We start from the raw sequence: 23,392 nt of genomic DNA, 5'->3' as shown, positions 1-23,392 counted from the left end.
ACTATAAACAAATTTCAATGACTTACGTAAAGACAGTGGAGGAACTGGAGGTCCCCAAACTAAAGTATACACAGTTTTCTTATGGTATGTGCTAGAGACTTGTGGAGGCCTAACAGGAAAAGTTATACAAAATTGGCATCATTTTTTATTTTTATTTATTGTTTTATCATAAAAAGATAAAATACAAAACAAACAAATAAACAAAGAAAGCAAACCAAAGCTATCATTTTTAAAGAAACAAATGACAATATCTGAAGTAAGCTTCTTCAGCATTATTTAAAACAATAGAAATGAAGAAAGTCCAATAGTCCTTTAAACTAGAACAGCAACATTTCCCACAATCCTTCTGCACTCCTTAAAAGTATGTCTGCTTGAACACAGAAGAATAGCATCAATTTCCTTTGTATTTTCTCAACACAAGAGACAATAACAATATTAATGACCCCCTCTCTTTATAAAATTTGCCCTCTTCTGTGACTTCTCAAAGGATACGAATCAACATACAAAATGCATTATAATTAAAGAGTAATACTAACTCTGTGAAGCAATAGAACAAATTATGAAAAGAACTAAGAAAGAACTGGGTTTCTGGAAAATTTTGAATTGGAACATGGTCTAAAGAAGTTCGTTCATAAAGTTTTCTTAGAATGAATTTGGATTTGGTTTAAATAAAGTAATTAAATTAAAAAAATACTAAAATGTTAATTCTATGGTTCTATCAAATCTCTACCCCTAATAACAAATGGAATTAGGCTGGCACTGTCAAAGACTCTTGCAATAGAAGGTTGTCTTCATATATTTTGATACCTTTGCAAATTGTTACCTTCTTTTGGTCAACATTCTTGCTTTGGTTGAGTGCATACTATGCAGTTTTGGCTTATCACCTATGATGGTTTATTGAATAGTGAACACCCATATAATGATTGTTAAAAAAACTATAATCAAAGTTAATCATGGTTTATCATTATATATTTAAGTAGCTACTAGTGAACAAAAATTGTTATATCTTACTTGTTAGAGTAGGTATCATAAATTCCAACTTTTCCATCATCTGTTCCAAAAGCTAAGCAGCCTTCCTTTGTTGGATGCCAAGCCAACTGTAAACAGAAAAGACACTAAAATCTCAACACCACAGTCAATTGTCGATCAATGCAAATTGTATCCAAGTTGCACTATGTGACATTAACACAGCTGATACATAAATATACTAAAAGTATATCTACAGCAGCAGAACATATAATATATACTAAAGGACATTTGTTAGCATTCTCCATAAGCTTTGTTCACTTGCAGAAAGCGCCACAAATAGAAAACTAACAATGCATGACGCTTCCTGTGATTGAAGCTACTTTTAAGTAAGCAAACAAGCAAATAAACTAATAAATAAAGCATTACATGAAGTATCCTGACAATTTAAAATAATTAGAATTACATTCTCTTTAGACAGATTTGCAGGTATAGTATTTTTAGAGACTGGTACCATAGTAACAGTTGCCAGTAAAAGAATGAAGTTATTAAGCTTAACGATTCATGATCAAAGTTAATTATAGCAGTTCATTACATTATTTTTAAATACCATTTTCTAGTGTTGCTTTTAAAAGCAGATGTTGTTAATGTTTTTTCATTATCTTAACATCTGTGCTCAAATTATGCTGAGAATTGTTTTCTTATCTAATGGCCACGACATAAGCAATTATTTTAATTAGTATAAGCAAAACAGCAAGCTTTATTAGTGTTAATATGTTTAAATAATAATTAAAATAAAATTATTTTAAGTCAATTTATTATTTCTGACATTTTAATAAATATGTTATAATTAACACTCATAGTACATAAAACATAAGTAATATATAATGTAGGAAACCATTATTTTCAGTGAGAAAATAAAATATATATTGAAAAACAGGAGCAGAAGCATACTTACAGCTGTGACTTTGGATTTAATGCCCTGCCAGAAAGTTTTCACATCATAATGATTATTAATTGACATGGTGTTCCACACTCGGAGCATGCTGTCCCCAACTCCAATAGCAAGGCAGCCTGTATCTACAGGTGAAAAGGCCAGGCTGTAAACAAACCCTCCAAGAGAAGGCATAGTCCAACAGCAATTTGAAGTTGCCAGATCCCAACACTTCACCTACAAAGAAGATAATAATAATAATGGAGCATGAGTAAAAATGCACCAAATCAAAAGCCACAGAAAAGTTCAGTAGGAAAATTATGAAGATTTTCCAAAGAAATTCTGAAGGGAAACACTGATCTGCTCTAAAAGTAAGTAGATTCCTTCTGAGTTTCTAGGGATAAATACACTAGAATTCTACAAATACCAGACACGAATACCAGACACAAGACTAGTTTCAAGGTTTAAAAAGCTAATGTGCTATTTGATTCAACGTATTCTTCTGCATGAGAGCTAAGGTGTTATATGTTGAAGACCAAAATAAAGTGAAGTCCATTTCCAAAAACTGTGAAAAGTAGTCAGTGAACTGTAATGCACCAAAGAAAAAAAACAGATTTTTGATAGTAATTCAATACCACCAAACTTGCAAAAATCGCTCACAAACATTTGATCATTTTTCTCTGTAGGCAGATCAGTTATATGATATGGGGAAAAAAATAGAGGAAGAAATCGCATACATTCCTTAAATCAGCAGGAAAGATTGATCAACATTGATAGTAGCTTAGCATGGACTTTTTAAAACAAACAAGCAAGCATGACACATGATCCTTACATCTCTGTCCATTGAAATGGAAAAAAGAAGCTGTCTGTCTTCTATTTGCAAAGTACACAAGTTGAAGACTATTCTAGAATGATTTTGTCCTTCAGATGAAGCCCCCAGGAGTTCCCATTTCCGCTTCCCAGGTTGGGTTAAATCCCACTTCAGCAATTCACCACTATGAAAAGTAAACATGCAGAAAGCGAGAATCTGTTAATTGATAAAGTAGGTTGTTTTTTAAGTATCTAATCTTTTACCAAGTATTAATATTGCAAAAAATATTAAATATTTTACAACAAATATTAACTGCAATGTTTTCAAGTCTAATAAAATTATATTTTAAAACAGAAAATCAAAAAGCTTTATTTCACATGCACAGAATGATCATGATAATTCACAGGGAAATCTTTCTAGATTGTTTAAAGAATTGGAAAACATGTAATATACAAGTATAGAGACGTATACCAAATGTCCCCCAAATTAGTATTCTCCATAGAATTTGAGCCTGTAATTTCAAAGCCTCAGATTCTAAGAGTTGTAATCTTCACACATCCAAAGGGTGCTTTTTGGAAATACAAAGCAAATTTCTTAGAAAGAAGGTTGTCTTTGAAAGGTTGGATGTTTAACAAGTAAACGCAGACATAATGCTAAGGAATTAATCGACAGCTTAATAAAATATATAATGCTAAGGAATTAATTGACAGCTTCCCCAAACTTATTTTTTTATACTTTTGCCTTTCACTCAGCCATTTGAGAGAATACTCACCCAAAGCAACTGGAGAGAATGCATGTGGGCTGATTTGAGGGCCAGTGTAGTGTTAACCAAATACGCTCTTTGACCATTGGTTCAACACTTCCACCTCTTCTTTTCAAAAAGGGCAATTTGTAGCTCACTACCACTAGCAAAAAAATAAAATAAAAAATGAATTGTATTGATATAAAAAAAGGAGAAATTCCAGAAGGAAAATGGGATTGTTCCACTTAATTTCACTTTTTTAAAAAACCCTTTTGCAAATGTTCTGTAACATACAGACTGATATAGACATAAATATTATTGAACGTAAGTCTTATTTTTGATTGAATACATGAAATTTAGTTATTTGATAAGTTCAGAAGGCCAAATTTTCAATAAATTTTTAAATTTTGTTACTGGAGGGCGGGAATGGGTTGGCCTTTGAGAGAGCAAAGAAAGAAAATGTGTACTTCCTGCCACAGATTACATTGTTTAACTGATGAGACCTGGAGCATGCCTATTCAGTCTGCTCATATGAAATTGGCACAAACAATAGCAGGTAGGGGATCCATCAGATAACTGGGCCGTGTGCCATGAAAAGCTTTATAGCTAATAATCGGCATCTTGAAATGCATAAATGCATAAAAACCCAATGCCAGCTGTAACAAAATTGGTGTAATTTGATTATCTCTTAGTACTAGACACTGAATGACAACAAACTCATTTTGGCAGTTTCATGTAGATGTTAAACAGGAGTATCAAGCTTTAATGCACCCCCCAGGTAAGGGACCTCGGGCTCAAACTCTTCATCGTACTGACAGGAATCATACAGAGAGAAAAGAAAATCATAACACAATGCTCCTATTCCCAACTGCTCTAGTCAATCCATAATGATGATCAATGGCATAACTGAGAGAGCAAGAACCAAGACAACTGCAACATTCCCATTATGGCTCTGCCAGAGGCCATTTACAAGCACAATGGCCAGGGTCATAGTCTAAAGGACCCTTTTTTTATTTCTCAGGAATTACAGGCTCAAACTCAACCCAGTTAAACCTGAGCCTTAGGCATTTCAACAAGACTTGCCCAGTCAGAGTAAAAACTCCAAGGGGATCTGAACAGCTTTAGCAATTATGATTGTTGGCTTTATTATAAAGACAGACTATGTGCCATTTCAACACATTTAAGTCCACACAATTCAGAATTGGATGTTATGTTAAATGACATGTGAGGAGGCAGCTCTCTTCTTCAAATTATTAGAATTTCTTTTTTAAATCTGTAATTGATAAAACATTTAACATTGTGAAGAGAAACAGGAAAAAAATACCATTGTGTTGTCAAAATAATGTATTATTTCTCCAGACTTACCTCTGTTTGTGTTACAGCTCCATACACGAATGCTCTGATCTTTGCTTCCTGAGGCCAAATAATAGCCTTTTTCTACACCTGCTTCTTCTGTTATGGCTCCTGTAATGGCATCTTCTTCTGAAAGTATCCAGAAATCAGTTAAAAATAGTATCATATTTTTGGATTCTACTACAGAAGCAGGGGTGGGTTCCTGCCAGTTCTAACCTCTTCTATAGAAGAGGTTCCACAAATCTACAGTGCGTTTAGAACCTGTTCCCGCTCCCTCCCCCTGCCTGTCCAGACATCATCAAGATGAAGAGCGAGAGGAGGAATTCTGGGAGTTAAAGTCCACACGTTTTAAAACTGTCAAGTTTGAACACCCCTGGGAGTTTTTTTCTAAAGGGTTAGGGGTGCAAGGGTCTTGTAACGTGATAACGTTAAGACTTGCACACTTCAATGCCAGAGTTCCTGAGCCAACATGACTGCAGGAGGAATTCTGGGAGTTGAAGTCCACAAGTCTTAAAGCTGTCAAGTGTGAACACCCCTGGGTTTTTTGTCCCTAAAGGGTTAGGGGTGCAAGTGTCTTGTAACTTGACAGCTTTAAGACTTGCGTGCTTCAAATGCCAGAGTTTCTGAGCCAACATTTTGGTTGCTAAGCAAGACGGTTGTTAAGTGAGTTTCGCCACATTTTACAAGTTGGCCACGCCCATCCGGTTACTCCCACCCAGTCACATGGCTGGCAAGCCATACTCACAAAGCAGGCCACACCTACAGAAGAGGTTCTAAAAAATTTTGAAACCCACCACTGTACAGAAGCTAATATTATTACAAGATTCACACTGTTTTTACGTTGCAATACATATGCTTTGTATATACCTTGGAAATCTTGTTTACTGAATGGAGCATCTTCCCCAAGCACAGGGCACCATGCCAAAGAATGTATTTCATCATCATGACCTCTCAGGCGATGAACAATCTCTCCCTTTTTGCTGATGTCCATAACAATCACAATCCCATCCTTATAGCTTGAGATAAAAAGATTTATACAGAGCAAGAAATATTTTATCTCTTAGCTAATAAATCATGTTCAATAAACAATCCCAATATTAGATGCAGCTTATTCATGTTTTTAATGTAATCTTTGTTGTTTGTTGTTTGTAAGAGCAGAGTGGTAAACGTAAACCTTAGGATGGAAGTGCTTACATGGACTAATAAGTGGGAGAAAGTGAGATTTCAGCCCATATGAATTGTATACAAATAACATTTTTTTCATAATCTGACATAGAATGCTAATAGTTCACTAGGAACTTTTAACTCGCACAATATTTAAAATAATAACTTCTGATAGCGCTATAAAATTAGTAGTAGGATTGAAACAGAAGGAACTAAAATAATTTGAATTCAACAACTTAATTCATCATTTGGTATAAACACTATGAAACTAACACAACATCCCTCATTTTCCCCTAATACTGTATTTGAGTGACCAAACAGTGAGTGGTTAAAGCACCAGGCTAATAAATGGAAGATTGATTGTGAATTCTATACCTGCATTTGATACAAAGCCAGCTGGGTGACTTTGAACCTATGATTATCTTCCAAATTGACTAAATGAAGGAAAACTAGATTCTAAGCTAACTTAGTAACAGAATATTTTTTGCTTGTTATTAATGAAAACATTCTCCCTGAACATCCTTGCTCTCCACATTTTTAAAGTCTTAACAAAGGGCATGCACAAGATTGAAATTGTATTTTGCTTCAAAACTTCAAGCAAGTTACTTGACTCATTAGTTTAACCAAACTAACAAAGCAGCTTGCAGTACAATTATCTGAAACCAACTTTTGGCGGTTACAACTTTTATCTATGCAAAATATGGATAGTCTTATAGAGCAAGTATGGCAATGCTAGGTGTTTTGTTCCTTTTTCCCTCCCTCTTCTACATTATTTTTGTGTCAGCTTGACAGCTGATCTGAGGTCCAAATGTTTGAAGCACATTCAGAAGGCCACATGCAAAAAATGAGGGAGAATCTGATTCATCAGTGAAATGGACATCACTGATAAAATGACACTTATTTCAACCTTACTCATGTAAGTATATAGTATTATAAAATATGTTCAATGTATAAACATTTGGTCCTTACCCAATAGCTATCAGATTTTCATGGTGAGGAGAACAAGTGAGACAGAATATAGTTCTAGGTTCTGGAAAAAATTGCTGACTGTCATTTCGATTATGCCAGTAACAAATTACTATCCCCTTCTCATCACCTGACACAATTAGATCTTTTGCTTTGGGTGACCAATGCAATGCAGAAATTGTATTCTAAAAGAAAAAAAAGTAGCACAGTTAAAAGGAAAATTAAATGTTGATATTTTTGAGGTTTTGTACAACATACAAATATAAAAAGCCAGAATTTGCAACTATCTCTCAGTTACTTCCAGAGTCCAATGGGTGCACTTGTTAACAACCAAAGGCCAATAACATATGGAGATGAATTTGCTTCATATCTCTTTCAAGGTGGAAACTGAGACAGTGATCTCTATCTCTTTATTTCTTGAAGTAATAACAAGCTATTAACTAGAATGCAAAATAATTCAGGGGTACTTTATAGAAAGATATTAAAAAAATATTTTCCAAACATTTCATAATAACCATATTATATTTTAAAGACATGAAATCTAACTGTATCAGTCATGACCGATCCAATCACAACATGTCAAAAAGGATGATTTGAAATTTTGGCCATAATATAGAGTTAGAAAAATGGGATAAATTATGGGAAAGGAATTATACACCCGCAGATGAAACAATAATTAGAAAAGCAATTGAATGTGCAGAGATGGAGAAAATGAAATAGAACTAAAAGAAAGAGAAGAATCGGATTTCTATAAAATATGGAATAGAATTTATAAGTGGCTAGAAAACAGAAGCTAAAACAGAAAATAGAGAATATAAATATATGGTGATATAAATGATCAATATTATTATAAGTGTTAGTACTACTGTTTTATATTATAGGACAAGGTAAAAGCAATAGGAAGGCAATGCAGATTGGAGAACTCTAAAGGGAAAACTTGAAAGCCATACAGAAGGCTGTATAATTACTTTATATTGTTATGTATGTTTTGTGTTTTGTGTTTTCTTTTTTCTTGCTGTGTTTTCTTTGTTTTTAAAGATTAAAACGTTCAATAAAACTATTTTTAAAAAAATGATTCGTTTGACAATAAATGTTTCAGTAATAATCACATTGACCTTTATTTACTCTTAAGATATTAGAATTATCATTACTGATATCAAATAAAAGCTTTCATCTGGAAAATATAACTTCATTATCTATGCACCAAAGAGATATGAAAATTACAAAGAAAGGAGACAAAAAGACAGGTAGCATGATTAAATAAAATAAGCAAACAAACTGCATAACAATATTTTTTCACACTCTCATAGCATGTCATCCAGACAATATACACACAGTATAAATCTTGATAAATATTTAATTCCTTGTAACAAAGATTTCAGTTATATTTGGCAAACTCAAGCCTATAGTTTATGAAAAATTGCTCCAAAATATAATAAAATGTGTTTCACAATCCAACTAGTGATCAAGAACTACTATTTCCACATGCATTTTACCTGATGTAGTGTATGTTCCATCATGACAGCCAACGTTTGAACATTCCAAATTTTCACAGCTCCATCATCAGAGCTGCTGGCACAATAGTAGTTTTGCCCAGGGTAGGGGCAAAATGTGAAGCCAGAAACTCTTTCAGTGTGGCCTATTAATTCTCCTACAGTGAAAAATATACTAGACTTGTAAAATAAATCAACTGTTATTTTGAACAATTTTACCCCAATTAACATCCCTAATTCCCAGCTAAAGAAACAGTTCATTCACAATGTTGCAATCTTTGTAGGATTTGAATTCAAATTATGTTTGAATAATGTTCAGCTGAACATAATATAGTAAACACATTTAAAGGTATAAAAGTAAACAGCAAAATGTCCACAATGGATGGGATAGGAAAACTATCTTAATTTGACAACAGGTAGCCTTTTTAGTCAAGACATTTTGCAAATGAAGAGACTCAAATGATGAAACACTTTCTATTATGGCCATCCACCTCTTTCTATTTGGTAGGGGGGGAAAGAAGTGAATCTTTGGACATAGATAGACTCTGACCAGGTATAGGTAGCATATTATATTTTTCTCAATCCCTTGGCTTCAGGTTTTTAAGGGAAGGGAAGGGCTTCAGGTTTTTAAGGGAACTCTCACAACTCTAAATTCAATTCAAAATAGACAAGAAGTTAGAGCAAAGCCTACTGCTCATACATCGTGAGATTTCTAAGCAAACTCAGTTGTTCGCTTAGTGTTTCCCAAATTTAAACAGATAAGCTTCCTTCACCTACTACAGGGGGCAATTTGGTTTTTAATGGGGACAAATTGAACGTTGTTTAAACCAAGTTAATGGCCTTTTAGGCTTCCTCCACATAAGTAGAGGTCACTTTTTGAGTAAAGTAAGAATTATATGTGGGGGGGAGGCGCATCAGGGTTTTAGACATGCATAGGTGAGGTATGGCCAAAAAGAGGTTGGGAACCACTGACTAATATATAATAAGTAATGCATTGCTCCTTTGCACAGAGCATACTTCATGTGAGAGAGATTAATAAATATTATACAGAGTCAGTTTGTAAAACGGACCTATTCAACATTTTCTCTCTATACTTAACCTTATAGCTAATGGTTAACCCTAGAGATAAATTTAGTAGCAAAGGAGCCAAGACTAATCGTCTTAATACAGTATCCTGGAACTATAATTCCCAGAAGCTGGTCTTCATAATTGGAAAATTGGGCTGCTGATAAGTCTGCTGAAAACTTTCCTTATTTGGTCCCCATCCACCAAAGGACTCTTTTATTCTGGCTTTTAAGTCGGGAAGCGGGAACTTGCTGTTCTTTCCCAGGACCGCCCCCAGAGAAAGGGCGCAAGCGGCTTAAGTGGTGCCCACCGAGGGGGGCTGATAGAAGAGGACCTCTACTGCCGACTCCCAGCCTACCATAAAAGGTGGGAGCGGTAGCGCGGACCTCCAGGAGACACACGCTGTGACGAGCCGCGAAGCCGAAGAGATGCCTGTCCTGGGAAGCGTCGCTGCACCGGCTGCAGTACCAGTTAGGGGAAGCCGGCAGCACGCGCTCCGCGGCTCCAGCGCCCAACGCCGCCGCTGCCATAGTTCGAGTGGCGAGGAAGCGTCGCCGCCCACGTTGCGCTTTAAGGAGGCTCCCGGCAGCTGTCACCACGCACCGCCGTAAAGCCGCTCTAACCTCCCTCACGTGCTGTCGCAAGGGAAAGCGCCGTACGGCAGATGCTTTAGGTCAATCTCCCGCCTTCTGCCGTAAAGGCGGTCGGTCGGTCGGTCCTTGACTGAGGGCCTTGGAAGATGGCGCTGCTGGGGATGCTCTGTGGTGAGCCTTGTGGGGCAAGCGGCTTACGAAGGGGAGGTGCTGGGAGATCCCACGAACCAGGGGCATACATAAGCGCACCAGCGTGCCTAACGTCCCTGTCCTACTGTCCCCATTTATTTCCACCCATTTCCTGTGTTCTTATTCATATTTATTCTTTTTCCTGTTACCTTGTACATGAGTGACAAACTAAATACATTAAAAAAAAATCTTTCTCTCTTGCAGGGATAGCCCGCGCGTGGAGCCTTGGCGGTTGCCCTCGGGCCGGCAGGTGAGCTTGGCTACCTGAAGTTTGCAGAAGTTAAGAATCCCATCAAAGGACAAAATTAGAATATGCGAAAACAGATATTTAGGGTTCAACTTATTCCCTTTTGGTATTTTTTAGCAGTGCTGTATTAATTTCGAGATTAATCTGTTATTGACCACAGACACCCCCAAGCTGATGAATCTGTTGGGAATAAGATATTGCTAGGAGGATCTATTCTTGCTTTCCCACCTTATTTGTTTCTCCCTCTCCCCTAGTATTTTTCAGGGTTTTTCCCAATAATGCTGTTTTGAGAAAAGTAGCTATAGTTATCATTTATTTGAATTTTAATGAAATTAACCCTTTCAATATTGCTTGCATTTTTGTGATTTCCTCCAAACATTTGCTTTCTCTTTATATATCTGTCTGAACTGAAGTTTTCAAAATGGATTACAAATTGCAAATGAAATACGAATGCATAATACAAATGGCCCCTACATCATGCCCTCAAGCTGTGTTGGACATCATAGTCCAACATATTGAACTAGTATTTCCAATGGCTATTATAATATATTTGATATCCTTTAAGATGTTGTAAAACTCCTTGTAATCAAGAATTACAATGAAGAGCGATTCACAGCTCCGTGCATTTTCAAATCACGGATTGAAATCATATGAACAAATGAATTAAAATAGGTTATGTCCAATCTCCTGTTTGTCCTTACTATCAGTTTAGATTGGATTATTTAATAAAAATGACAATGCATTTCTAAAAAAATCATAAATAATATTTTGTAAACATGGCATACTGTACCACAGTTGCAAGAATCCACTATATCATTAATCAGAAATATTTTTCCTGAATTCTACTTTCTACTTTCCTGAAGCAACAGTAATGGTCCCATTATCCACTTCAATTCTAATAAAAATCTCTGTTTGGAATCAGTGTCAATGATAATCAATAATAAGTTTCTCTTTTTTATATTATCTTTATTAAGTTTCAACATCATACATTAAAATATAAGCTAATATTACAGAAAATGGCAAAACACATTAGAGAGTGCCAAAAAATACATCTAACAAATAGAGCAAGGTAACCTCTGACTTTCTTTTGGAACAGAGATACAATCACTTCTCTCTAGGTTCAAAGAAATAACATCTATCTATAAAATATAATGCTAGTACTTAACTTACTAAAAACCAGCATTCCTAAAATGTTCTCTTAATTTCATCTAAAAAAGATAATAAGTTACCAAATGCAAATAGGCTTATACTCAAATCCAATCTAACCTTCAAATTCCAAAATAAAATATGATTCTTTGAAATCACAGAAATGTGATTTCAGAAATCACTGATTCACAGAAATTTATCTGTGACCTCCAGAGCACATGAAATTTAATCAAATTATTGTCTCCAAGTAAAGCAGTCAATTGCCATTTCATTAATTTGCCATTAATTTCTAAGTCCATTCTTCCATTTTAGATATATGTATATTTCTCTTTCTGTCTTTGGATCTATAACAACCTCACTGCCATAATCACATGTAAAAACAGAGTCCCATATTTTTTCCACCTTTTTGTCTGTCTTCCCTTAAAAAAACAAAAACCTTCAGATTTCAGTATTAAAACCATTTTCAATTTTTTTATTCCAAAGCACGAATCCCAAATCTTTAGAAACGGAGCAATAGGAAACAATATTTATGGAGCCAGACAACTCATTAGTTTTAACTGAGGCAACAAATGTATATTCCAAATTCAGTTGGTTTTGTCAGTCAATAGCAGCTGGTCTGCTTGTGGTCAGGATGGTGAGCCCAGCAGAAGGAAGGCAGGTGAACGCACAACATAGGTCAGCTAGGAGCATGGCTGTTGGGAGGCAGTTGTAAATGCAGGCTGCCCCAAATTTTTAGGTGATTGTGGGGGTGCCACAACAGTTGCACAAGAACTGGTCACAAGCTCATTTTTTCAGTGCTTTTACAACTTTGAAGAGTAGCTGAATGAATAGACGTTAATTCAAATTGATTAGCTTCTAAGTCAGGGGTAGTCAACCTTTTTATACCTACCGCCCACTTTTGTATCTCTGTTAGTAGTAAAACTTTCTATGCGCCCACCGGTTCCACAGTAATGGTGATTTATAAAGTAGGGAAGTAACTTTACTTTATAAAATTTATAAAGCAGTGTTACAGCAAACCCCTACCGCCCACCATGAAAGCTGGAACGCCCACTAGTGGGTGGTAGGGACCAGGTTGACTACCACTGTTCTAAGTGATCTCACATTCTCTGATAGTATGAAAGCATTATATATTTATGATCACTAGATGGCACTGGAACACCCTGTAAAGCATAAGGTATTTGCTTTACAGAATAGGTTACTGAAGAAAAACTTTCTTTCCATGAAATTTAAGAGTTGGTATAGAGCCAGTAAAGAAGATCTAAAGATAGATACAGAAATTCTAGAACTTAAGAGACTTAGGATTTACATTTCTTAGACAGTAACCAGCTGGTGCTTCTTATGAATGTGAAAATAAATTCAGTAGCTCTGTGATACTCTGTACTTGTCAAATAATTGGAATCAGGTACTACCATATAATATTTCAAAGATATTTCAAGGGCACTAGATATGTGCCTAATGTAATTTCACACTCAAATTATTAAATAATTGTAAGGGTGAGTTATTTAGAACAATATATTTAATATTTTTGTCTGTTTTTGTCACATAAATATTATCAAATATACACTATCTACATTAAAGAAGATTTATGTATGATGAAATATTCCTAAGATGCGTATGTGATATAAGTGAATGAATAAAAATAAGGATTAAAAACTGGGTGGCCAGCCCCAGACTACACAGTTAAAAAAAAGAAACTGAAAACTGTATGGAAGAAATAATGGAATATAGTAAGTGTAAAATGAAGAGAGACTCCGAGAATGACTGATAAAATAGCAATAGCAATAGCAGTAGACTTATATACCGCTTCATAGGCCTTTCAGGCCTCTCTAAGCGGTTTACAGAGAGTCAGCATATTGCCCCCAACAATCTGGGTCCTCATTTTACCCACCTCGGAAGGATGGAAGGCTGAGTCAACCCTGAGCCGGTGAGATTTGAACCGCTGACCTGCTGATCTAGCAGTAGCCTGCAGTGCTGCATTTAACCACTGCGCCACCTTGGCTCTTGAGTAATAGTAATAGCATTAACAATCTCATTGGCTAGATTCACTCATTGTACTAAATCAAATGTTTTGATTTTTGCTTACTATTATACCAATTCAGCCAGTGAAGTTTCATTGCATAATGTAAATATGAGTCAAGTGGTTATTGGTTGTGAGTGGTTATTGGTTCTGAGCTTGGTTGTTTTCTTGCAGAGGTTTTATTACCCAAAGTAGATAACATCATTAGTGGCTAATGAAATGCCTGCAAGAAAACAACCAAGCTTAGAGAGCACCAAGGACTCTTTATTTCAACCCTGAGCTACAAATATTCTCCTTTATGTATATTGCAACCAGTGATAGGGTTTAGTTTTTGTAAAATGACAAATCCTTGTTTTGTAGGGTTCTGGCATCTTCCAGCATTCCTCTTCTATCAAATATGTGCAGATCTTTCGGGTACAGAACAAACTGGGAAAAAAAGAACAACATCACCTATCCTCCACAAGGGCCAGATGAGCCTCGAAGACCAGCAGTAAGTCCTAATTTTATGAGGAGTAGTTTTTGAGATCTGTCTTGGAATTGGCAGTTATAATCATTATCACGTCCTGTGCTAAACATTGGGCTACAGGTATACCCCGCAGTTTCCAATCTGTAGCTACAATCTCTGCATCCTTCAAAGCCTGTTCTTTATTCTGTCATCATTTCAGAGAGTTTTCAGGAATTACTTCTTTATAAAAAGTTCTCATTTGTGACATAATTCCTATATGGGATACAAAGAACCCTTCTGGGACAACATTGTTGGAAGATGTTGATCTTATCAATAATTATTCTTATAGATTTCCACTGGCATAGATGGCAGTCGGTATGACAATGGGATGAAATAATCTAATCTTGGTGCTGTATTTATGGTGGATGTGGTCCAAAATGAGCACATTTGTTGGAAGACAGCAGTTATAATAAATGTAATGAAATAAATGTAATGAAATAAATAAATGTAATGAGCATTTTATAGCATCTCATTTGAATTAAATCCATATGCCTAAAATATATTTTTTAGCTCTTTGGCATCTTTGGGATGAGATAGGGTGCGAAAAAACATAGAAGACTGTCATGTCTTCTTTCAGAACAATTCTAGTACTCATCACTACAGCAGGTCAATAGCCCTCATTTTTGGGAAGGTCCACACTTTAAGATAATGCATTTTATTCCATTAGCAACTGGGCTTTTCTCTTCCAGCAATCAACTGAAAATACCTCGAAGGGAAAAGTAAGGTCAGATGGAAGACATAATGGCAATAGAGAAGAATGTCAATAGCATAGTTGAGTGGACTCTCGTCATGGGCAGTTAATTCCCATATCTCCTATAAAACAATGTTAAAATTTAACTGCTTCAGTATACATGCTAATGGTTTATATGAAATAATACGAGCCACAACGTCAGGATTTTCTTAAGACACTTGACAACTTTCTCTAGCTAGCTAGTATTCAATTAGGTGAACCAATGTATAAAACTGATCACCCTGTGACCTAAAATTATTGCCTAGTCATTTCTCATGAGATTTCAGCAGTCTTGCCTAGAAATCTCATGAGATTCAGCTGGCTTTTATTTTTTTTAAACTGTAATAAAAGCAGCCACGTGTAGTATCCAAGATGTTTATAGGATGCTCTAGGGCTGTGGTTTGTTACTGATACGTACTATTTAAAACAATTTGACTCCAAAAAATACATTTGGGGTTTGAGTCTTGAAGGATCTTGGCTCTGTCTTTTCTCAAATATGGACACATTTGTTTAGGTATAAATTGCTATAACCATTTTACATCAGCTACTTTTGTGTAATAAACACTTCTTTTTTAAAGGAAGTATACCACAGTCGAAGAGATGTCAAATATGACAAGGATAAGATGTGGTACCTGGCCAAGTTGGTAAGAGCTTTTTTTTTGTAGATTTCTTAAGATGTTTTTTAGTAAATTTCTTAAGATGTTTATATGATCCTGATTTTTCCTAGTTCATCAGTTTATAGTTTATAGTTATGCTACTTCAGTGTTTTACTCAGACCTCAAAGCAGTAAATAAAAACCAATGTGACACAAGTAATCCTTGCTGATTGATTGCTCATTCAGTGACTATTTGAAGTTACAACCACTGAAAAAGGAGACTTAGGACTGATTCTTGAACTTGCACTGGTCACAGTGTCCCCATGGTCACCTGATCATGATTCAGATGCTTGGCAACTTGTGCACATTTTATTTTGATCACAGTGTCCTGCAGTCATGTGATTGTCATTTGTGACTTTCACAGCAGGCTTCAAAATATATTTCCTTCCATTTCAGATTCGGGGAATGACCATTGATGAGGCACTTGCTCAATTGGAATTCAATGATAAAAAGGGTGCAAAAATAATCAAAGAGGTATGTTACATTTGTGTTCAAAATTTTGATTAAAGCCATTTATTTGAGAGATTTCCTGAAATTTGTTATTCAATATATGCAGAGATTTTATCTATATATTATGTGTATCTTTAATTTCCAAACAGAGTTTTGTACTTTGGAAAATATGACCATTTGCCTGTGGTTAATCTTGATATTTGGCTAGGTAAAAGCAGGGAAGGGGGTCCCAAACATTAGAAAGCAGAAGAATCAAAAATGCTAATATAAGTAAGTTAAAGAAAGTTTTCTAAAGAGTAATGGAGTAATAGAAAAAAATATGGCTGATATGTTTTGACAGAAAAGGGAAACAGGTAAAATAGAAATGAATCTTGGGGGAAAATGTGATGCTTAATATAAAGGTGGAATGGACTATTTGGAGAAAGGAAAAGTTAATAATAACTGTAGGCTGGATTCATGAAACATGTTGAGCTAAAATGTGTTTTGCTTATTTTTGGCATAGAGTATTGTGTGAATCCAGCCACTATAGCTAAGTGTGTTAGCTCAGCACACTAACAAATAGAATTACTATAGCATATTCATTAACTTAGTTTTCTTAGCTATGGCTACTGAATACATTACAATTTGTTCAGTTTGCACACTGCATAAACATAGTTAGTGCTCTGAATAAAGATTCTGGATAGCCACAGTTATATGCACACAAAAGTGTTTCATAAGGACATGGAACTAAAGAGGGGGAAATATGATTATGCTGTTTAGGTAAGGTCTAGGGAACTGGGATAATCATGTAGTACTGCTTGAATTGTATGGCAGATGTGCCTGTATGATAGTGTGAAATTTAAAATAGAAATTATTGGATGCAGGCTCTTTGAAAAGGATTTAATTTTTTCTTACTTTTTTAAGAGTTCAAAGTATGTCAACAAGCCGTAAAATGAATAGAATAATCCTGAAATATTAGATGTTCAGGCAGGCCTGCTCAATATTGTTGGGGGATGGAATCTAATTAAAGCACCCGCCATCTTAAGGATGTTGCGGCTGGATGATGTAAGTTGTAGCTGAACATTGAAAAAAGGGTTTAAAGATTTCCCTTGTTCAGTCATGACCAACTCAAAGGGACGGTGTTTATTTCTGATTCTCAGCCAAGGGAGCCTGCATTGTCAGAAAGACGTTTTTGTCATCATGTGGCCAGCAAGAAAATATGGAATGCAGAAATCTTTCCACTGAAGTGTTATCTATTTATCTACTTGAATTTGCATGCTTTTGAATTGCTAGCTTGGCGGACTCAGTGCTGAACTTGTCAGCTGGAAAACTCACAGCTCAGGTTCAAGACCAGAGTGTCATGTGATGGGGTGAGCTCTTGTTACTTGCTCCAGCTCCTGCCAACCTAGCTGAACATACATATCTACATATTCTCAAGTTGGAGAACTCCACCAGCTTCTGCTCCTCTGGGGCATAGACTTGTTTGAACTTCTAAAAGTAAACTAAGGCAATGCTCTGCTCAGTGATCTGGCAGTAAGGCTCACGGAATAAAAATCCCATTACAGAAGCTTCTTCTGTGAAGAGTATAGGATTTTCAATTATGCAGGCCATTTTGCTAAGACTCAAATATTCCTTTGTTTCTATTTGTAGAGCTTTAAAGCTCTTAAATTTAAAATGTTCATGATCTCTGTGACTTTATTATTTTTTTCCTTTTTCATAACAGGTTCTTCTGGAAGCCCAGGAACTGGCAGTGAGAAAATATAATGTAGAATTTAAATCCAATTTATACATTGGTAAATAATTGTATGAAACTTTCTAAAAAAAGCAGAATGTAATGTAATTTATAATTTATAGATAGTCCTCGACTTACAATCACAATTGGGATCAGAATTTCCAAGATGTTAAGTGAATCATGATCAGTTTTTATCCCATGGTTGTTAAGCAAAGAGAACAACGAAAACAGAGAAAAAGGTTTAAGAAACACTGATATATAGTATAAGTAAGATCTGACAGATTGTTTATTACATTAGAAGGTGCTTAACTACACATATTACCTTTAAAGTTTTTATTTCATAGTTTTATTATGTTTCCTTGTTTAATGCTTTATGTAGAATTTTGAATGGTGTCAAACAGGACAAGTCAGTGATGTTACTGATGTAAGACAGGTTTCCTCAATTTCCAGAAGTAGCATCACTCTTGGCACTCCAGCAGTAGGCAGAAGTAGCTGATGGAGACAAAAGGGTATTTTTGGATGTTAATGTTGTGATCATTTTGTGTGTTGTGTTTTTTATTCTTTTGTGCCTTCTTGGATTTTTATTTAGTTTTAATATTTTGTATTTTAACTTTGTTCTGAATAAAATAAAAATATAGAAAAAAGAGAAGAATAAAAAAGCCCTGCTAGTTCAGAATGAAGGCTAGCAGCTGCCACATGAATACGTAGTCCTCGACTTGTAACAGTTCCTTTAGTAACGGTTCAAAGTTACAACGGCATTGAAAAAAGTGATGACCATTTTTCACACTTACAACCATTGTGGCATCCCCATGGCCATGTGACCAAAATTCAGAGACTTATTTATGACTATAGCAGTGTCCCTGGATCATGATCACTTTTTGCAAGCTTCTGACAAGCAAGGTCAATGCGGAAGCCAGATTTACTTAGCAACTGTGAAGGGTCGTAAAATGCAGCAACATTCATTTAACAAATGTCTCACTTAACAACATAAACTTTGGGCTCAATTGTAGTCGTACGTCGAGGACCATCTGCAGTCATCCATTCTTCTTATTCAGTCGGATTGATTATCCTAGAAGTCTGAACCATTTTTTATTTTCTTTGAGATGCATTATGATAATGAACTGTGGAACTGACTGTTCTACTAAGTGCTTCTTTGGATCTCTGTTATAATCAGGTTTTTCCTTTGATATTTTCTAGCTGAATCATTTTCTGGAAAAGGACATTATTTAAAAAGAATCCGCTACCATGGCAAAGGCTGTTTTGGGATTATGGACAAAGTCAAATGTCATTATTTCGTGAGATTAGTTGAAGGACCACCTCCACCTCCAGCACCTGCAAAAACTGGATTTGATCAAGCTAAGGAGTACGTTGAACAACTTCGGAAACGAACCATAATTAATACACTATGACAGCTCTCATAAGAGTATATCTGTTTTTCCTTTTTGATTTAAAAAAATGTAAATAAAGTACATTTTATAAATACATTTTCAATTTCCTATTCCTGAAAATAGGCATACACCTTACATTGGTATTTAGGAATGGAGCTTTTGCTAATGGAGAGCTTTTAGAATTGGAATGTGTTAGTTTATTTGAGAATCACCCAGCACATATTCAAAGAATTGAGCAGGATTCATAATATAGAAAAAAAACTCTTTATATACAAAATATAAAAACATGATACAAACAATACCCATGTATCTCTTGCAATGTGGTAGAGAGAAGAACGAACTCTGAACACAGAATAGCTAAGCCACACCCAGACTAAAGCTGGTTCACATGGCTCTCACAGCAAATCATGTGTCGCAATCAAAAAACAGTTCCCATTGGCTGGATCATTGCCATGGCTATTCCAGTTCATAAAATTCTTTACACACTAACAGAATGGTGGTCAGAAAATAAGGGGTTTTTTTTTGTACTGGATAGTGGAAGGCACTATCCACTTCTAATACAGGCAGAACATTGTCCTGATCTGACAAGTGCTTGTATTGGAAACTACTTGGGAATCTTGTGGAAAATTGAATTTCATCAGAGAAGAAAGATTGGATGTAAATAAAACAATTCCCAATGTTGAACAAAAAAAACTCTTAGAAGAAAATGTACCTAATATTCCAACTAGCTTTTTAAAAATGTCTGGTCTTCCATAATGTATCATTAAAATATGAAAAAAATGTTTTATTAATTATTGGAATTTAGTTTCACAATTCTTCATTATCTACCAATTCTTCACAGGGAATATATTTCTGGACAGTAAATGAGTAATGCAATGAAATTTCAGTACAATAAAATTTGATGACAGATGGCACGCCTGTTCGTTTATTTTACTCAGTACATAGAGAATTCCGTAGAACTTGCAACCCTTGAAATTTGCCTGTGTACTCAGGTTCATTAATAAGCTTTATTCAGAAATGCATAAACTAGCTAACCCCAGAAAGTAGATTGTTTAATGGTAATTGCATAGCATGTGTACTTTAGATTTCAAAAAGTATCAGATCATAATTAAAAGTTCCCTTAGTTTTAATGGCAAACAATTTTCTATTTGGTTGTAGATTACAGAACAAAGTTCACTCCATATGAAAATACCATTTATTGTTTTGTATCTTTCTTAATTAATTCTGCATGACTTGTAATATGAATTAAAATAGGAGTTAACTTAGTCCTATTGTGTGTCCACATACTTTTAAAAGAAATAATGTTGATTTAAGGCTTTCAAATGCCCTTTTAAAGGCAATAAGATCCTTCCCTGATATATAATCTTTGTTTAAAACTTCCATTATCTGGACATTGTTATTTTATTGCTACAATTTTGAGCATTTCAAGGAAAATCAGAAGGGGAAATGAACACAGGAAGACCATGACTATCCTTTATTAAGATTGGCTAATAGCAAATTAGTAGTATACCATGTGGTAAGAGTAGATGATGACTTAAAGAAAGAAAATCTATCAAATACTCAAAGGTGAATGATGAATGGACCAATATTAATAAGGGAAATATGTGATGCTATAAAGGAGATGAATAAAAAGAGCCCTTGTTCCAGATGGATTATTATAAATATTTTCTAGATAAGTTTTTATTACCTTTGCAAAACAACAATAAAACTCCATTTTAGATAATGAAAAGATACCAGATATTGATGGACAGGAGCATAAGTAGCAGTGATTCCAAAAGAAAGCCAGGATTTGATTTTGCCAAAATATAGGGCGATACTAATAATTATAAAATATTTACAATGATTTTATCTGGAAGGCTGAAAATGTTTTTCAAGATTTTTGAAGAACACAGAGTGGGTTTTTTTTAAAACCCAAGAAATAACATTAGAAATGTTCTTAATTCATTAGAGTACTTGGCACAATATAGTGAAAAGCAAGGTGAATATTTCTTAGTATTGATGCAGAAATAGCTTTTGACAATTTAAATCGTTTTTCTGTTTAAAATTTGGAAGATACCAATTTTGGAAAGAACTTTATTACATGTGTGAAATCAATACATTTTCACAAAGGGCCCAAATGATTGTGAAATACAGAAAGAAATGAGGCAGGGATGCCTGCTTTTTTCATTGTCGTTCATTTTCTGGTTCTTCAAGTTTTAAATAGAAATGTAATAGAAATTAGACTGGTGTGAACATTAAGAAATAAATGTATAAACTAAAGATATTTATTGATGATTTGGTTCTAATTTTGGAGAAGAATCCTTTAAGAAGAAGGATAGATGTAGTAATGGAAAAACAAGAGAATTTGATGAATTGTCTGGATTTAAAATAAGGGAAAAGTTCAAAAAACATTAAGATAGACCCCCCAAAAATTGATAAGTGGCTTTCAGATTGAAAAAAAATGAATATTTGGGTATCATAACTAATATAAATTGTATGAATTCATGTCATAATTATGTTAAAATATGAAATGAAATTAAGAAGGATTTATTGAGATGGAGAAAATTATTGTTGGAAGAATGTTTATGGTAAAAATTTACTCCTTTCCCTCTTACATTCCAGTTAATCATGGAGGAACCTGCCTAAGTTTCTTGATACTATATTTTCCCTAGATCTTAGGGATTGTTTCAGCTCACTCTGCTTACTGTATATGATGGTTCTTGTCTATTTCCCTTAAAGTCATCTCCATAGCTCTCTATGCAAGTATGAAGAGCATTCTATAACAATGTTATCAAAAACACTGGCAACATCTAAAGCAATGCATTTGATGAAGGTCACTTCCCAGGTTCTCTTGAAATAAGTGAACTATTCAAAGACAATACATATGTTGAAACATGTATTTTATTTAGATTTATAATCCACCTTTAAATATAGAGGGCAACCTTCCACCTTGCATCTTGAGATTACACTGCTGTAAATTTTAATGGTGTGACTTGGAAGTGTGTGTGTGTGTGTGTGTGTGTGTGTGTGTGTGTGTGTGTGAGAGAGAGAGAGAGAGAGAGAGAGAGAGAGAGAGAGAGAGAGAGAGAGAGAGAGAGAGAGAGAGAGAGAGAGAGATCACAAGTTCTTGGTCACTTAGCTTTGGAAATCAAGTTGCTACAGTACAACTTCCTTTCCCTAGTTTATTGCTTCATCAAGACTGCAAGGTAGCTTGGACTGAAAACTAATGAGGAGCCCAAATACACCCAGCAAATTTCTGTAGTTAACTGAGGACTTCATTTTGTATATCCCTGGTCTCCATTCAACACCGGCTGTTAACTGAATTGTGCTACAAATAAACTGAAAGTCAATCTAGTTTTTAATACTAGCAAGATATAATCCATAGAGTGAATATCAGTTAATAATTTAGCTGTTACATTCTGACTATTTTAGAAGAGTTCCCAAATGTATCCTCATTCCTAATTCATTACAGCAATAAAAAAACTAGAATGGATTAGCAAAGCAAGAATTTTTCCATCGGGGCAGATACCTATGCTGGCCAATATTCAATATTCATACTAAGGGTCAGATTTTCACATCCTCACACCCATCCACCCACACCCACTCCTTAATGGATACTAACACCATCAAAAAGTGGTGGAATACAATTCATATCTACCAACAAAGCAAAAATATCTGGGTTATTTTGAACTCATTTAATGTATTAATGATGCACAAAATAGAAAAAAATAAACAGAATACCACATCTCATTTCTCAGTTACAAATAAGCACCATGGAGAAGATTTACTAGTTTGGTAGCTCTCACTTACCACTCCACCAAGAGCACAAACCTCCTATGTACTTTTTACTAATAGTGAAGAATATGTATGTAGCTTTGGGTTGAATTGCTTATGAGAACTCAAAACATTCAGAACATAGCAGCTAAATTAGTAACTGCTACTCACTCCATGGATTATACCTTGCTGGTACTACTAAAATCTGCACTGACTTCCAGTTTATTTCTAGCACAATCCAACTGAAACCAATGTTGAATTAAGGCCAGGGATATGAAAGTTCATAGTTAGTCATAGAAAATCACTAATTATATGGGCTATTGGACTGTGGGGGACATTTCTCTGTTTTTACACGGTGTATCTGTGGGATGATATTTTCAATTACACTGGCCACCAGGAGGCACCATGTGACTAGTTTTGTTGTAAGGTGACTCTTCAGATGTGGGTAGATGGGATGCAAGCTTCTGTACTTGGAACTACATTCATGGTTCGTGGATCTTCCTATTTTGGTGGA

The 23,392-nt window shown here is 35.1% G+C and overlaps 2 protein-coding genes across 4 annotated transcripts in view; one reads left to right on the top strand and one right to left on the bottom strand.

Moving 5' to 3' along the window:
• Nucleotides 1-10,083, bottom strand: part of GEMIN5 (gem nuclear organelle associated protein 5) — a 36,165-nt gene extending 26,082 nt beyond the window's left edge. Inside the window, exons 1-10 of one of the 2 annotated variants that reach the window (XM_087709404.1) lie at nt 9,853-10,083; nt 8,433-8,587; nt 6,940-7,121; nt 5,674-5,822; nt 4,819-4,935; nt 3,484-3,616; nt 2,733-2,895; nt 1,925-2,137; nt 1,012-1,097; nt 27-109 (exon numbers count right to left, since the gene is read on the bottom strand). In XM_087709404.1, the coding sequence (XP_087565530.1) occupies nt 27-109; nt 1,012-1,097; nt 1,925-2,137; nt 2,733-2,895; nt 3,484-3,616; nt 4,819-4,935; nt 5,674-5,822; nt 6,940-7,121; nt 8,433-8,587; nt 9,853-10,024 (1,453 nt within the window). In that variant the 5' untranslated portion in view covers nt 10,025-10,083. The remainder of the gene's footprint in view (nt 1-26; nt 110-1,011; nt 1,098-1,924; nt 2,138-2,732; nt 2,896-3,483; nt 3,617-4,818; nt 4,936-5,673; nt 5,823-6,939; nt 7,122-8,432; nt 8,588-9,852) is intronic. The other variant, XM_087709405.1, reaches the window with a different exon arrangement.
• A 54-nt stretch (nt 10,084-10,137) lies between these two features.
• MRPL22 (mitochondrial ribosomal protein L22) lies at nt 10,138-20,037 on the top strand. Of its 2 annotated transcripts, XM_087709410.1 has the most exons (7): nt 10,138-10,258; nt 10,481-10,526; nt 14,047-14,176; nt 15,500-15,565; nt 15,973-16,050; nt 17,729-17,798; nt 18,935-20,037. In XM_087709410.1, exons 1-7 carry the CDS (start codon nt 10,234-10,236, stop codon nt 19,144-19,146), a joined length of 627 nt encoding a protein of 208 aa, XP_087565536.1. In that variant the 5' UTR covers nt 10,138-10,233; the 3' UTR covers nt 19,147-20,037. The 2 variants fall into 2 exon arrangements, with proteins under 2 accessions (XP_087565536.1, XP_087565537.1); XM_087709411.1 differs by lacking the exons at nt 10,138-10,258; nt 10,481-10,526 and adding an exon at nt 14,881-14,962 and having other exon boundaries at nt 14,043-14,176.
• Nucleotides 20,038-23,392: the final 3,355 nt, after the last annotated feature.

This window comes from Thamnophis sirtalis, unplaced genomic scaffold (genome assembly GCF_051295495.1).
Source record: "Thamnophis sirtalis isolate CommonGarterSnake01/CBP01778 unplaced genomic scaffold, rThaSir2_p1.2 scaffold_3, whole genome shotgun sequence".
Lineage (NCBI taxonomy): Eukaryota > Metazoa > Chordata > Lepidosauria > Squamata > Natricidae > Thamnophis > Thamnophis sirtalis.
Note: the sequence above shows the minus strand (reverse complement) of the source record. Positions and strands in the feature narration are given on the sequence as shown.